At 35.0% G+C, this 14,696-nt stretch overlaps 1 protein-coding gene across 1 annotated transcript in view; it reads left to right on the top strand.

Moving 5' to 3' along the window:
• The window catches only part of PTPN1 (protein tyrosine phosphatase, non-receptor type 1), a 76,455-nt gene that overhangs the window by 32,020 nt on the left and 29,739 nt on the right, over positions 1-14,696 (top strand). Inside the window, exon 2 of the mRNA XM_027851056.1 lies at positions 14,107-14,197. Within this exon, the coding sequence (XP_027706857.1) occupies positions 14,107-14,197 (91 nt within the window). The remainder of the gene's footprint in view (positions 1-14,106; positions 14,198-14,696) is intronic.

Here is a 14,696-nt window from a genome sequence, read left to right as displayed (position 1 = left end):
ATTCTTTCCAGGCTTTTCTGAAATCATCCTGCTTATCTTTTCTTGTAGCACAATAGTATTCCATTACATTCATATACCACAACTTGTTCATCCACCTAAATAGCATTCTGATGATGGCCCATTGTATGGTCTTAAATTCCAGGCTTGGTGAGGGGTGGGGTCTTCCAGTTTGTGAGAGAAGAGATTATCAGGAGGAAAAGATGTGTTTTTGTGCGCACACACTCTTAGAGGAAAGTCTCCAGTGCATTGTATAGGTCCGTTATGGAGGATTGGTGAGAAGACCTGGACAAATCAAGCTATGAACAAGCATGAGGTGTGATTTCTGTTGGAGGAAGTATAGATATAACTAAATTCTTCCCATGATCCTTCCCCCTAATCCTACCCCCCCCCAAAAAAAAAAGTCAGCCATGAACTTAAGACTGTTCAACAGGCTGTCCAACCCCCAACCATAGTTGTTTGATATATGTATGTGTGTGTATATATATATATATGTGTGTGTGTGTGTGTGTGTATATGTATGTGTATATGTGTATTTTCAAGACCCGACTATAAAAATATCATTGCTAAACACAATTTTTCCTTCTCATAAATTTGAAGAACTGCACGTATTCTATTTCCCCTGCTTGTTCAGAGTAGGTTTTGCTCATAAAGAAAATTTTTAGATTTTTATCAGAAAAGTATCCATATGCCTATAGAAGTTTGTTCTTTGGTTTCTGCTAATATTGAAACAGGAAGCAACACTCACAAAGTCAGGATTTCACCTTTGTGATCCGTTTTCAGATGTAATTCTCAGAAATGTATTAACAAGTAAACAATGTGTTTTTTGGCAATACTGCAGGAAAAATGAATGATAAAGACCAGAGACCTAAGGGTCTATCTATTGGAAGAGTCAAAGTAAAATGTAGGTCCTTACTTCAGTGGTAATCTCACAGTGATGTCATTGGTGTATGTGGTACTCTCTTTAAAAGAGTAGATCACAGCTGTTATGCCTGTGATTTGTCCATGTCCTCTTGTAAATCCTCCATAGGTTTTATACAGAGGATCCATATAAAGTGTCAGAGGCCTTCCCCTACATTTGAACGTTTTGTAGAATGCAGTGTAACATTCTGGCTAATCATCTGTGAAACATTGTTCTAGGTATATGAAAATCATCTTTTCCATTATTTTTCCTGTAAGTAGTTCTTCCATTTTCATCCTTGAATGCCTTGGGGGACAGCTTTGCTTATTTGGATATCTTTCCAACCTTCTTTAAACTGATTTTACCCTCTCTTTCTGCTTTATGAGATTATACTACTCATAGTTGTCTATCTTGTCAGATTTTACAAATGAGTTTATAGTCTAACCTGTTTTGCCTTTGGCAGCCATCTCTCCATTTGGCAGAGATTTACTACTTGCCATTTGGCAAACATGACTAAACTAGGCTCATGGTTGCCCAGTTGTAGCAATTAATTTATAATGCGAGACATGTGGAGGTGGAAATGAAAAGATTTGGCTACCAATTGCCTGTGTTGGCTGAGCATAATGCCAAGGTTACAAGTCTAGGAGCCTGGAAGAATGGTTTTACCTTTGACAGAAATAGGGAAATTTGGAAGAGAAGAAGGTTTGGAGTAGGAAAAGAGTACAGTTTGGGATTTAAGTTTGAGGTGTTTGAAGACTGAAGCTCAGGGGAGAAACTGGGACTGAATATCTGTATCTCTACATACACACACACACACACACACATATATATATATATATATATATATATATATATATATATGTATGTATATCTGTCAGATAATAGTCAAACCCATGGAAGTCAAACCCATGGGGATTACCAAGAGCATGTAAACAGAGAAAACAAGATTTAGGATAGAACCTTGGGGGCACCCACAGTTTATGGACATGAAATGTATAATTAGTGAACAAAGGAGATTGAGTTAGAGTGATCATTCAAGTTTTGTCACAAAAACCCAAAGAGGAAAGACTATCCAGAAGGAGCATGTAGTTAAAAGGTGCCAATTCCTTTCTTTTCTCACCATGAGGTACCTGGGAGCTGTTCTTCCATTCATCTGCAACTTCCTTGTTTCCTCTGGTTTTCTTTATAAGCACAATGTCAAGATCAATATGATTCAGCTCCTCTAGCAGTCTGTCCAGTCAGTCATTGGAAAAGGATCTCACCTTTAGAGTTCCATTTGCTAAATTAAAATTTATTTTGGTCGTCGTTGGAGGGTGTGTGGAAAGATAGGCACACTAATACAGTTAGTGGAGCTGCAATTCATATAACCATTCTGGAGGGCATTTTGGAATGCCCTTTGTCCCAGAGATACCAGTGCTAGGCATATTCTTCAAGATCAGTGACAAAAAGAAAGGCTTTATATATACCAAAATAGATATTACAGCACTTCTTGGGGTGGCAAAGAATTTAAACAGAGTAATAAATGTTCATCCATAGACAATAGCTAAACAAATTATGGTACTCAGATTTAATGGATTTTTTTTTCCTGTAACAAACAATAAGCATGATGAATACAGAGAAGCTTGTAGACTCTTTACATGAGCTGATGTAAAGTGAAGTAAGGAGAGCCAGGAAAACAATATATACTAAGGACTACATCAGTGTGGCTTCAGAGAACCACTACCAAAAACTCAGTGTTGTGAAATTATAAAGAAGAATTTGGGCCCTTTCAGAATGGTTCATTTTTACAGTGTTGGTGTTGCAGTATAAATTGTTCTGTTTCCTTACTTCCCTGTGCATCAATTCATGTGAATCTTGTAAAAATGAACAATTATTTTTTTTAAAGAACATGTAAAGACAATTTTTAACATTCTTTTTTTTTAAGTTTTGAGTTCCAAATTCTATTACTCCCTCCCCCTCCCTGAGACATTAAGCAATCTTATATAAGTTTTACAGATGCAATCATGTACAACATTTCCATGTTAGTCATTTTGTATGAGAAAAACAAAAAAGAAAGAAAGTAAAAAATAGTGTGCTTTGGTCTATATTCAGATGCCATCAGTTCTTTCTGTGGAGGCAGATAACATTATCTATCATGAGTCCTTTGGGATTGTCTTGGATCATTGTATTGCTAAGAATAGCTAAGTCATTCATAGTTCTTCATCTTACAATACTGCTGTTACTGTATACCATGTTCTCCTCACGTCACTTTATCAGTTCATGTAAGTCTTTCCAGGTTTTTCTGAAATCATCCTGCTTGTCATTTCTTATAGCACAATAATATTTCATTACAATCATATACCATGATTTGTTCAATGAATCCTCAGTTGATGGGCATCCTCTCAATATCCAGTTCTTAAAACCGCAAAAAGAGGTGCTATAAATATCTTTGTACAATTACCCCCCTTTTTTTAATCTGTTTGGGACACAGACCGAGTAGTAGTATTGCTGGATCAAAGGCTGTGCACAGTTTGACAGCCATTTGGGCATAGTTCCCAGTTGCTCTCCATAATGGTTGAATCAGTTCATAACTCTGCCAACAGAGCATTAGTGTCCTAGTTTTCCATATCCCCTCCAACATTTATCATTTTCCTGTTTTGTCATGGTAGTCAATCTGATAGCTATGAGGTAGTACTTCAGAGTTGTTTTAATTTGCATTTCTCTAATCAATAGTGATTTAGAGTGTTTTTTCATGTAACTATAGATAGATTTGATTTCTTTGTCTGAAAACTGTCTATTCATATCCTTTGACCATTTATCAATTGGAGAATGACTTGTATTCTTATACATTTGACTCAGTTCTCTATATATTTGGAAAATGAGGCTTTTATCAAAACTTTTCCCAATTTTCTGTTTTCCTCCTAATTTTGGTTGCATTGTTTTTGTTTGTGCAAAACCTTTAATTTTATATAATCAGAATTATCAATTTTACATTTTATAATAAAATGAGCAATTCTGAAAGACTTAAAAACTCTGATCAACACAATGGACAACCATGATTCCAGAGAATGAGGGAGGTTACAGAGGGAGAGAGAAAATTTGGAACTCAGAATTTTTAAAAAAATGAATGTTAAAAATTATCTTTACATGTAACTGGGGGTAAAAATAATTTTTTAAGAAATTGCATAGAGAAGCTCTCATTTCTTCTTCTGCCAGTATCTGTTGCCATAGCCACGTCCCTAAGACTAGATGGTGTAGGTTGGAGTCATTGGATTTGGCTGTATTAAGCTCTTGGTGATCAGGGCTACTTTCACCTTAGTCAGAGTGGATGTTGTGGCCTTCAGTGGCCCCTTCATTGGCCTCAACTACATGGTTTATATGTTCCAGTATGATTCTACCCATAGCAAGTTTAAGCATGCTGTAAAAGGCTAAGAATAGAAAGCTGGTGATCAATGGAAAAACCATTACTCTCTTTTAGGAGCATTATCCTGTCAATATATTAAATTTGGAGATTCTGAAACTGGGTATGTAGCAGAGTCCACTAGTGTCTTTATCACCATGAAAAAAGCTGGGACTCATTTGAAGGGTGGAGCTAGTGTGTCATTATCTTTGTCCCTTCTGCTGATGCTCCTGTGTTTATGATGGGAGTGAACCATGAGAAATATGATAATTCCCTTAAGATTGTCAGTAATGCCTCCTTTACAAATGTTTGGACCCTCTTCTACCCTACCCAAGGTCATTCATGACAATTTTGACATTATGAAAGAATTCATGAACACAATATGTGCTGTTACTGCTATTCAGAAGACAGTAGATGGCCCTTCTAGGAAGTTGTGGGATGATGGACATAGTCCTGCCGAATACATCATCCCTACTTCCACTGGTGCTGCTAAGGCTATGAGCAAGTTATCCCTGAGCTGAATGAGAAGCTCACAGAGGTAGCCTTCCGTGTTCTGCTCCCATTTTATCTATTGTGGATCTGACCTGCCATCCAGAGAAACCTGCCAAAAATAATATCAAGAAAGTGGTGAAGCAAGCATCAGAGGTACCCTTAAGGGGCATCTTGGACTACAAGAAGACCAGGTTGTAGCCTGTGACTTTAAAAGTGATACCTACTCTTCTGCTTTTGATGCTGGTTCTGGTCTTGCCCTTAATGACTATTTTTTCAAGCTCATTTCCTGGTATAATAATGAGTATAGTTAGAGCAACGATGTAATAGACCTTCTGGTCTACATAGCCTCCAAGGAATAAAGTAGAAAGCCATAGATATTCATCCCCAGCCAAAAGAGGAGTTCTACCACTAGGAAGCCCACATCTAACCTATTTCCTTATACTGGGGATTTAAAGCCCCATTCACAGTCATTGCCTCAAAGTACCCCTATAGTAAGGAGGAGATACATAGAGTCCTATGTTGTGTACTATCAATAAAGCCATGATGTTCATTGGAGGGAAAGGGGGGGAGGGTGTGTGAAGATTGCATATAGGAGGGGATGAGCAAGGCACAATAGGCCCAAGATAGTCTAGGATTCACTTATATTAGGGATAAGAAGTCAAGGAGAGGTAGAAGACACTGATTTTTGCCTATACCATTCAAGGTTCTGAATAACAGGGATTGGGGGGGTAGCATACTGGGAGATAAATTTTGATGGATTTTATAAGTATGCAATAGAAAAAGACCAAACAAGTATGTTGAATAAATAAGACCCTAAGGTTCTAATTAGAGACAACATAATATGGCAGCTTGAATACAGGACTGGGAGCCAAGATGACCTTAGTTTGAATCTCAAGTCTGTTACTTCTCATCTCTGTAATTTTGAGCAAGACACTAGTCTACCCTAGACCCAGTTTCTTCGTCTCTAAAATGAGGGGATTGAAGTAGATCGTTTGTAGTCTTTTCCAGTTTTAAATCCTATGGTAAATACCATTCCAAAGGTTTTAAAGACATTGGCATCAGCACAAAGAGACAAAACAAGAATCTCTTTTCCTCTATTAATGCAGAGACTCTTGACCTCCAGTAGCATCCTTTAATTTTGTGGACCTTATGGTTCTGGCATTCTCTATAGCTATTCCCATAGTTTTCTGTTTACCTCCACTCTCATTCTCACTTTTTACTTCCTAAGAGTTGAGCCTTGGGTAGAGGTGGTAGTAAAGTCTGAAAAGTTTGCTATCTGAAATGAAGAGCAGAATAGCAGAACCAGGAGAACAGTTTGCATAATGACCACAGTAAGATTAAAAAAAAAGAGGAAGAAGAACATTGAAAGACTTGCTCTGATCAATAAGTGACTGATGTTGATGTGATGACTTACACCTTTCAGCAGATAGGGGGTGAGGAATGAGATGTGAGTTTTTAAATATGGTCACTAGATGAATACTTATTTGTTACAAGGGAGGGTTGGGATGGTGTGGGGGAGGATGATATCATTGGAAAGTGATAGTGAGTTTTTCAAAATAAAAAAGCATAATAAAGCATTAAAAAAGTATACACTATCTAATTAGGTTGATCTATAATGAATGACATAACATTTTATCTTTCCTGTAAAAGATTTTAAGCCCCCTGAGGGCAGGCATTGTATCACTTTTCTTCATTTTATCCTTTATGTCTAATACATAAAGGCACTTAATATATTTTTAATTAAATGTTTCGTTTAAGCTTTTCTTGTTATCTTAAACATTCGGAATATATTCTAATATTCTCTCCCTGTAAGCTAAAGGATTTGCTTTCATAGCAAATAGGTTTTATATGGCTTTTATAGTTTCAATTGGGGCTTGCCTTATACCAGAAAGTGGACAGATGGTATAATCCCTCCCATCAAGGAACCTACCTTCTGTGGGGGGGGAAGGGAGATGGTGTTTGTGTATTTGTATGTGTTGTGCATGTGTTTGCACATGTGTGTGTATTCAACACTAATCATTACCATCACCTTCTTTACCTCTAAGTTAATGGGGAGATAAAAGGATGATAGGATCATAGATCATAGATTCATAAATTTGGGCTGGAAGGGACTTTAGAGGCTAATTTCTGAAATTCTCAATTCTACAAGTAAAGTAAGAGATAAAACAGAAGTGAAAGTAGTTTTAATTTTTAGACCAGTTCACTTACAGGAATAATTCTGTGGTTCACTGCATTTAAATAATATTGGTTGCAATAAGTTTTATTGCCATCAATTACTGTAAGTCACTGATTCATTTTATGCATATTGATTTCTGCCCAAGGTGAAATTTGTGACAGTAACAGAAAGTATAAATGATTTCTTTCCTTGTTTCTCACTTTAAAATTCCCAGAAAATTGAGTAACCCTGATAAAAAGGTAATTTTTATAGTAACTTAGTAATAACTCTTTTGATTTGCTTTGTACAGAACAATGAAATAATTAAAATCTCTTTCAAATTATCATGATTTTAGCCTACCATTATTTTACTTACCTTCCAGACTCTTAGTTCAAGACCCAACCACATTTCACATGCTTTAAGGTTTCTGTGTAGAGTGCTTCTCAGCAATTTACTTTTATTACCACAATTCAAACATCATCAGTGTGAGAAGATCCATTTTCAAGTGAATCACATCACTCTTTGCCATTGAAAAATAAATTTTGGATCCAAAGCTGTACAAAGACCTCTGAGGAATTGAAAATAGCTATTTACCACAGATGCTGTACATGAAGTGGCTTTTGTTCTCATAAATGTTTTGGGATCATAGGAAGTGACTATAATCCCTTGGTTAGTATTTTTTGAAAGTTTTGAAATGACTAAGCTTGGTTCTTTTAAATCTGACTTTTTAAGTAAATTACAGATTATAAGGCTTAGTGTTCAGATTTTATCAGAAATTGCAACTTAAATTTTATTTTTTTGTATTCAAAAAAGACCCCTTAACTTTCTACTTCCTCTTCTACTGTAGTAAATTTTAGTACATGAATGTAATGGATTATTACAGTTCTATAAGTAACAGTGAATATGACGAATTCTCAGAACACCATGTGAATTGATAGAGAGTAAAGTAAGCAAAACCAAAACAAATATATACACAACTATAACAGTGTAAATGGGAAATTTGTGGTTCACTCCCGCCACCAAAGGAGATGATAATCAACCACCAAGTATTTATTAAGCACCTGCTATGTTCTAATCACTTTGTTACGTGTACCAGGGTTACAAATACAATGAATGAAACAATCTCTACTCACAAAGAGCTTATATTTTAATGGGAGAGAAAACAAGGATGTCTAATACATATAGAGGCATAACAGAGAGATACTTCAGGTTCTGTTCCAGATCACCACAAAGTGAGTATCTCAATAAAGTGAGTCACACAAATTTTTTGATTTCCCAGTGTATATAAAAAGTTACATTTACACTATACTGTCATCTATTAAGTGTGTAAGAGTATTATGTCTAAAAAAAAAACAGTATACACACCTAAATTAAAAAATATTTTTGCTAAAAAATGCTAACCATCATCTGAGCCTTCAGTGAGTCTTAATCTTTTTCCTAGTAGAAGGTCTTGCCTCCATGTTGATGGCTGCTGACTGATCAAGGTGGTGGTTGCTACTGAAGGTTGAAATGGCCATGGCAATTTCTTAAAATAAGATACCAATGAAGTTTGCCGCTTCTATTGACTCTTCCTTTCACTTGAACACTTAGAAGCCATTGTAGGGTTATTAATTGACTTAATTTCAATATTGTTGTGTATCAGGGAATAGGGAGGCCTGAGAAGAGGGAGAAAGACGGGGAACTACCTGTCAGAGGAGTCAGAACACATACATTTATTGATTAACCGACATGACATTAATCTGACATGATATGGGCATGGTTCATGATACCCCAAAACAATTACCATAGTAACATCAAAAATCACTAATCACAGATCACCATAACAGGTATAATAATATTGAAAATGTTGAAATATTGCAAGACTTAACAAAACATAACAGATATGTTGTGAGCACATGCTATTGGAAAAATGGTACCAGTAGATTTGCTTGATACAGGGATGCCATAAACCTTCAATTTATAAAAAATGCAATATCTATGAAGTGCAATAAAATGAGATATGCCTGTATGCAGAGTAATTATAGAGTATTAGATGTAAGGTAGTTTGAGATAGAAGGCACTGTCATTGAGGGGATCAGGGAAGGCTTCACATAGAAGGTGTTTCTGGCATTGTATTTTGAAGGAAGAGAAGGGTTCTGCCAGGTGAGGAAAGAATACAGGAGGACTGCCACTGCAAAGACAGGAATCATATATGAGGAACAGAGAGAAGCTAGTTTGCCAGGACCTTAGAGTGTGGGAGGGGAGTAATGTCCACCGAGACTAGATTTACAGATAGATTGGAGGCAAATTGTGAAGAGTTTTAAAGGTTAAACAAGAAAATATATGAATATTGAACATCTTTCACATACTTAAAATATTTTACTCTTTTATACAGCTGTAAAGTCTTCTCTATCTTAATCCCCAATACAAAAAAAAAGTTTGAAATTTTTTTTTGTTTTGCAATCTTATTTTTCTAGGTGATATATCCCAAATGCTTCTTTTCATTCTTTTAATAATTTTTAACTCCATGATGTCTTAACCTTGCTCCAGGCTACCATAGAAGAAACTATGCTTCCCTGAAATCCTAACAATGAAAAATTATTTTATAGCCCATTCTGTCCTTTAAAAAAATTCATGTTTTTTTAAGAATCATAGTGTGATTCTTCTATACATTCATAATGGAAGGAAATGCTAAACTTCAATTTGAAGTTAGTGAAAATAAAGATGTAGGGTTTTGAGGGTTTTTTCCCCCTATCCAAGTTCATATACTCCCTGAACTTGTATCCAAGCTCTCCTGAGGGGAGGAGGGGAAGTCTGTGGACCCCAGTTTAAGAGCCTTAGGCCTAGATTAACCTATTTATTTCTAAGATCTAGTAGGTACCATAAAAGCTAGGAAATAGCTTGTTACGAAAATGTTGAGAAGAGCACTGAGAGAGGAACTGAACCCAGTTGTTCTCTGGTTTGCCTTGTTTTTTCCTCTGATCTTCAAACTAGTGTGAAACTTAGTATGAATAGAACCCTAATCCTACTTTGGAATCCCTATTTTGTTAAATACTTTAGAACTATTAATATCTTATGTCAAAAATAAGTATTATTACTTTTAGACATGATATATAAAAGCTTTTATTACTGGGAAGGAGGAAAGTAACAGATGTGTGAATTGCATGTTACCAAAACTGTCTAGAGAAATATGGCTCAATTTTGTAATAAATTATTAAGGAAAAAAGAATTTTGATAGAGGAACGTGTTTTACATGCTACCTTTCAAGAACACATCCATGACATTTGAGTAGATATATGTTTGTGTAAGATCAGGAACATTAGAACTGGAAGGACCTGTAAAGATCATATGGTTCAGGCCCTTTTACTTTTACAGATAAGGAGATGGAGACCCTAAGAGATTATGTGACTTGTTAGCCAGTCACTTAGTGTCAGAGCTGCAATGTACTTACCTCCATGCTAGTTTAGATACCTTTCAAATAAGTGTCTCACCATCCAGGCAGTAAGATATTCCGCTAGATTTTAGAATGTGTTGACACAGAGACTAGATTTACACTAAAACTAAGAAATTTTTAGAGCTGCTCTGTAATAGACATGAACATTTTACCAGACTCAGTTGTTCTTTCTACATCTTCCCCCTACCACTCCCCCCCAAAAAAAACCAGCGATGACAGGGAATCATAAGTTTGAAATGTTAGGCATTCTTCATCACTTAATTACATTTGAGTACATTTGAATGATAGATAATAAATTACAAGGATTATTTTACTCCAATGCTCTTATATTTTGTGTCAACAGAGTTCTCTAATTGAATTATCATCTTTGTAGTCATTGCAACCTCATCTGTTATCTTCTCTTTATTTTTTTAAATCCACTATTTAAAATTGTCCCTATTGTGATTAACTACTGCTTGGGCCTCCTAATTTGTACACTAAGATTTCTTCCCCAGCAAATTCTATCATTTAGCTTCATTTATGAGTCATTTATTTTTATTTAGGCTTGTATCAGATAGGTTTATGTCTCAGCAAAAATCATAATTTGTGGACAGCCTATTTCAGAGAGAAGAAAAAAAAAATTCAACGTAGACACAATTGGGATCATTTTGCCCATTTAGTAGTTATAAAGTATTTTTATATTTTAAGTAGTCATAAAACTCAAAGAAAAATGTATTAAATAATATATGCAATACACTGCTGAGAATACCAACCTCAAAGAGTTTATAGGGTAGTAGAGAGATTGATGGCCATATAGAAAATTATAATGCAAGTTAAAAATATATTGAAGAAGGAGGTCTAAACAGCACAGTATGGCGTAGTTCAAGATCATTTATGAAGGATCAGGAAACATAAGAAAGGAGATAGGATCCAAGTTGGGCCATTAATATATTGTCTTTTTATAGCATATATAAATTTAGAATGTCATATAGTTCTACCATTTGCTTTTCCTGTTTTTATTTGTATCTGAAACCTTTAGCAAGAGTAGAAAGTAGAAATTAAAAACAGTAAGAAAACCTGGAAGAGTAAGAATTCTGGTTTTGTTTCGGTATTTGTGAGTACCCCTTTTTAAAATTTCTCAATGTGCCAGATTTGCCTACAAGATTACATGGTATTGAGTTACAGATTAATAAACCTAAAACTTTTGAGGTTTTTTTTTTTAATGGAGGGAGATGGAGGTGTGGTAGAAGTAAAAAAGTAAATTGTTTTTGATAGTAACTTTTACCTTGACATTTCTTTGTTTTCATTTTTTTGGTTCAGTCCTGGACCAATAACAGTATATTCTCAGCATGAAGTTCAGGTCTTTGTAACTTGAATAATTAGACTTCACCCATGCTGTCCTCTTAACGGAGAAGTGATATACACAAGACTCAGAATGAGATGTACATTTTCAGACAGAGCAAATGTGAACATTTGTTCTGCTTGACTCTATGCCCTTTTGTTACATGGGCGTTTTTTTCTTTTTTCCCCGTTGGAGAGGAATAGAATGGGAAAGGGATAAATTAGTCTCTCTCACTCCCACCCCACCCCCCCCCAAAAAGAGAAAAGGGTCTTTGGGGCATCTTTTTTTTTTTTAAGTCCACAGAAGAGAAGGAAGGTCAGAAAGAATCACAGACAAACAGCTTGAGGGCTACAGGTTGGATTTATTCTATTTTAAAAGAAAAGCAAACTGTTTGTAATAGAGATCTGCAATTTTGTGCAGTGTCCTTTTTCTGTCCTGTGGAAATGCACATTTTATTTGATGTTTAAGTTTGAAATAAGCATGAGTTTTTAAAAAATTAGATTTTACTTCCAAACATATGTAGATATTTTGTTCTAGAAATAATTTCAGGAAAAGAAATGTGAACATGTGAATATTTGTTTCTGTGTTCAAAATCTGACACATTATACCTTTTAAAATTAAAATCTCAGAATCAGTAGATATTTGCATATATTGGTAGTATGGCAACCTTGTATGTATATGTACAAATTTCTTGTATGTATGTACATAGAAAGCATACATTTTAATTTCCTTGTCCCTTTATAATAAAGTGCAAAAAGGTAGAACAGTACCAATTTGATGAGATTTTGAAATTGTTATATTTGATAAAGACTTTGAAATTCCTTGCATTCTAAATATATTTTTATGGTAAACTGAGTTGACAGGCTGAAAATTCTTTAGTCTTAATAATTAATAAAAATATAAGTGGAAAAATTATTTTCTGATTACTCATGAAATTTAAATGATCCTGTAACAGCTGCTTTTAGATGCCCTTGAAGGTTACTTCTAGCTCTGATTTTCTGTATAATTCTCTGAAATGACAGTTATGCACTTCACATAAAAGTATTTTTGCCTAAATCTGTCAATTCAGTTCTGTAAACATATATTAAGTGCCTGTTATTGCATAAGACGACATTATGGTCATTATGCTTTTTTCTTTAAAATTGTGACCACCATTTCACAGAACACAATATTGGCTTTATTACAGATCATTTCCACTTTTTCTCATAGCACTACCTAGATTTTTCCTTTGCTCTTATCACTCTCCCTTCTTTTCTGGTTATTTGCGTACCTGTCTTTACATTTGTTAGATTTTCAGTTCCTTGAAAAGAGGTTCTTTCATGTCTGTCTTTTATCTGTAGCACTTTATACAATGCTTTACATGTAGTTTGTTGAATTTAATTGAATTTAGGTCTTGATTAGCAAACGGTCATTCTAATCGCTTAGCTACACTAGTAATCTCTCTCTTAGTATGAAGAAATATGCTCTCGCTGAGAGCAAATATGGCCACCATCCTGCCAGCCATTACTGTTAGTCTCTGTGCTTATCACGTTAGTATCAGAGATGACTTTTGTTATACAAGTTGTTTTTGCAAATAGGATTATGTCTAACATTATCGGTTTTTAAGATTTAAATTTCTATTCTTTCTAGCTCTTTCCTTTTTGGATTCTTGTATAGTCCCTCACGTAAATGATATATATACTATATAACATCATTATGCTAATTTTTTGTTATTATACACCTTTGTAATTCATCACCTTGTTTTTAAGTTATTAAATTGTCTTTGGAATGATTCATCATAAGCATCCAGAAAACATTTTTCCTCAGTATCTTATATTTTTATGCTAAAGTAGAATAAGTAACAAGCAGCATAGGCAAAATGACTATGTTTGTACCGACAATTCTTTACAAAGATTCTTCAACACTTTTATTAATCCATAAAGGTCTTCTTTTCACGTAACAATTCAGCACATAGGGACCTGTTTACCATCTATTTAGAGGGAGTGTCAGTTGTTGAGGTTTTCTTGTGTACACCTTGTGAAGAATGGCATAGTGGATAAATAGCTGGTCTTCACGCCAGGAAGATGTTGTTTTAAGTCCTTACTTTGTCACATACTGGCCATGTGGTCCTGAACAACTTCTCTGTGCTCCAGGCAACTCTAAGGTTTCTAAGTTGCAGATAAGGTGCTGACCTACATGGATAGAGAGACTTTCATCACCTGGTAGTTCCTTGTACCAGTGAATCACAGTATCATCCCTATACCCAGTAGGGAGGGTACCAATTAGTAACTGCTATCTTGAGCTAGAAAACTAGGATCTTCAAATAGATGAACCAATTTAATTATAATTTATTGCAACATTTTTTAATTATTTAGTATGCTCTGTGTGTGTATGTAAAACTCATGTAATGCCAGAGATTTCAAACACTATTATTTGTTCTTTTTTGTAGGATATTAGACACGAAGCCAGTGACTTTCCCTGTAAAGTGGCCAAACTTCCCAAAAACAAAAATCGAAACAGGTACAGAGATGTCAGTCCCTGTAAGTATTCATATCTTAGTTATTTGTCTCACTTTTTTTAGTTTTTTCTCTATAAATATTGGCTAGATAAGGTATCAAACATTGTAGGTATCCACTTCATATTTATCTATTAACATTCATTTTTTTATATGATAACAGCAACATAAGAATAGCTAATATTTATATAGTGCTTTAAGGTTGCAGAGCACTTTATGAATGTTATCTCATTTTATCCTCACGGCAACCCTGGAAGATAGGTGCTATTTTTATTCCCAATTTACAGATGAAAAAATTGAGTGTTAGAAAGGTTAAGTGACTTGCTCAGGGTCACCAAGCTAGTGAGTGTCTAAAGCTGAATTTGAAGTCGGGTCTTCCTGAACTTGGGTTCAGTGCTCTACTCACTGAACTAGTGATTGCCTTATGTTTGTTTGCCTATAGTAGCAGCTTTAGAGATAAGTTGTTGAGTAGTAGCTCATTTCTAGTTGGGGAGTAACTTAATCCACATAAGTAAATATTGAAG

The sequence above is a fragment of the Vombatus ursinus genome, unplaced genomic scaffold, assembly GCF_900497805.2.
Source record: "Vombatus ursinus unplaced genomic scaffold, bare-nosed wombat genome assembly UNPS02000580.1, whole genome shotgun sequence".
Classification (NCBI taxonomy): Eukaryota; Metazoa; Chordata; class Mammalia; order Diprotodontia; family Vombatidae; genus Vombatus; species Vombatus ursinus.
Note: the sequence above shows the minus strand (reverse complement) of the source record. Positions and strands in the feature narration are given on the sequence as shown.